Raw genomic sequence first — 1,776 nt, 5'->3', positions numbered from 1 at the left:
TGTGATCTTCCAACAAACAAAAATCCAGAGAAAAAAACAAATAGTTTTTGAGGTCAATACATTTGTGAGCTGTTACAGGTGAACACTCTGTTGTTTCAATTTCAGATGCATATTCTGCAGGAATTTCTGGTTTCTGTTGCTTAAACAGTGGCTTTTGGATTTGTTTGCACTTTTCTTCACACATCAGAATTCATCTTAATTGCAAAAATGTCAAACAGTTTGATGAGACAGGCTTGAATATTAAAATGCGCAGGCCTACATAAGCAAGGTCAAAGTCTTACAACCAGTTTTTTAGTTCAAATAACTACAGCAAAATGCTCAGTAGACACATTTATTGCAAAATCAAGTCATGGAATAACGCATTTAATAAAACTGGATGTAATACATTATATTACATTACATTCATTTAGCAGATGCTCAGAGCGAGTAATACATCACCTTCTGACCAAAGAGGCCCAATCTGTAAAGAAAACTGTATTTTGGAATCATAATTTCATAAATAGTTGTAATCATTGCTTTGCCCATGTACTGAAGCATTTAAATGAGCTGATTACTAACTCATAGTTGAAGAAGGTGCTGACTGGTTCAGTGTGCAAGTTGTTGGCACTTGTCTCATATCTTTGGGCTTCTTCCTCTTCAGAAGAAATGCACAGTTTGCCATGTTCGATATGTACACATTTTTGAATTTGGTGCTGCAGAAGCAAAACACTAGTGGATCCAGCAAGCAGTCCATGTAGGATAAGCATGTGAAACCATCAAAGAACTGAACTGCAATTCTTTCTACATTGTGCAGCTCGTTGACTCTTGCGATCAGCAGGGTCATTCTCGATATGGTGCAGGGAAGGAAACAGACAGAAAAAACAAGCACAACGGAGGTGACCAGAAACACCGCTCTGCGAAGCTTTGTCTTGTTCCCCACTGTCTTCCTCTTTAGCCTCCGCACGACCTGCACTGTACAGAAGACCAGGATGGCGAAAGGGATGAGAATCTGGGTGAAAAACACAATCTCCCTCAGGGTGTCGGTGAAATTGTCCTCGTCGCGGCCGTGGCTGTTGCAGCACTCGAAGGTCCTTAGCGTGGTGGGCACGGTCAACGGGAGCAGCAGCACCCAGATTAGGACAGAAATGAGAGGCGACTTTTTCATCACCTTGAGGAGGTTCTTCTTTCTGGGGTGAACCACACTGAAGTAGCGGTCGATGGAGATGACCGTCAGGAAGACGATGCTGGCACCTCGGTTTAGGAACAGCATGAAGAGCATAGTTTTGCATGTTGCGTCATCCTCGCTCCTTCTCAGATTATGGCTGAAATTGTATATTTTCATTGGCGAGGTGATCAGTAATAGTAAGTCGGCCAAGACCAGGTTTAAGATCAAGATGTTGTCTCTCCAAAATCTAAATTTGAAAACGAAAGTATACAGGATGGTCAGGTTCAAAGGCAGAGCCAGAATGAACACCACAGTGATGAAGGAGGAGAAGAAAAGGTACACTGTGGGATTCTCTGTGGTGCAGTTCTCCAGTGCTTGCATCATGTTCAATGCTCCTGATGCCAAAAAATAAGGAAAGTAAATTCTTTTGATAGTTTTCTATACAAGATTTCTGTAAAAGTAAAATAAAAATTTGTTCACTGTTTGTTGGTTTCCAGAAAAATGGTTCTGTGTTGATAATGCAAGTGTGAGGAGATCATATAGGGTACATTATCTGAAATCTGTGAAACAGGAAACTGGTGGGTGTGGTCTAAAGGGCTGATCGAGTTAAATACTTTATGCAAGTGCTCTTC

At 41.2% G+C, this 1,776-nt stretch overlaps 1 protein-coding gene across 1 annotated transcript; it reads right to left on the bottom strand.

The window, feature by feature from the left end:
• Window positions 1-553: 553 nt before the first annotated feature.
• Window positions 554-1,528, bottom strand: LOC118792432 (12-(S)-hydroxy-5,8,10,14-eicosatetraenoic acid receptor-like). The gene has a single exon (XM_036550276.1). It carries the CDS (start codon window positions 1,526-1,528, stop codon window positions 554-556), a length of 975 nt encoding a protein of 324 aa, XP_036406169.1.
• Window positions 1,529-1,776: the final 248 nt, after the last annotated feature.

Source organism: Megalops cyprinoides, chromosome 17 (assembly GCF_013368585.1).
Source record: "Megalops cyprinoides isolate fMegCyp1 chromosome 17, fMegCyp1.pri, whole genome shotgun sequence".
Lineage (NCBI taxonomy): Eukaryota > Metazoa > Chordata > Actinopteri > Elopiformes > Megalopidae > Megalops > Megalops cyprinoides.
Note: the sequence above shows the minus strand (reverse complement) of the source record. Positions and strands in the feature narration are given on the sequence as shown.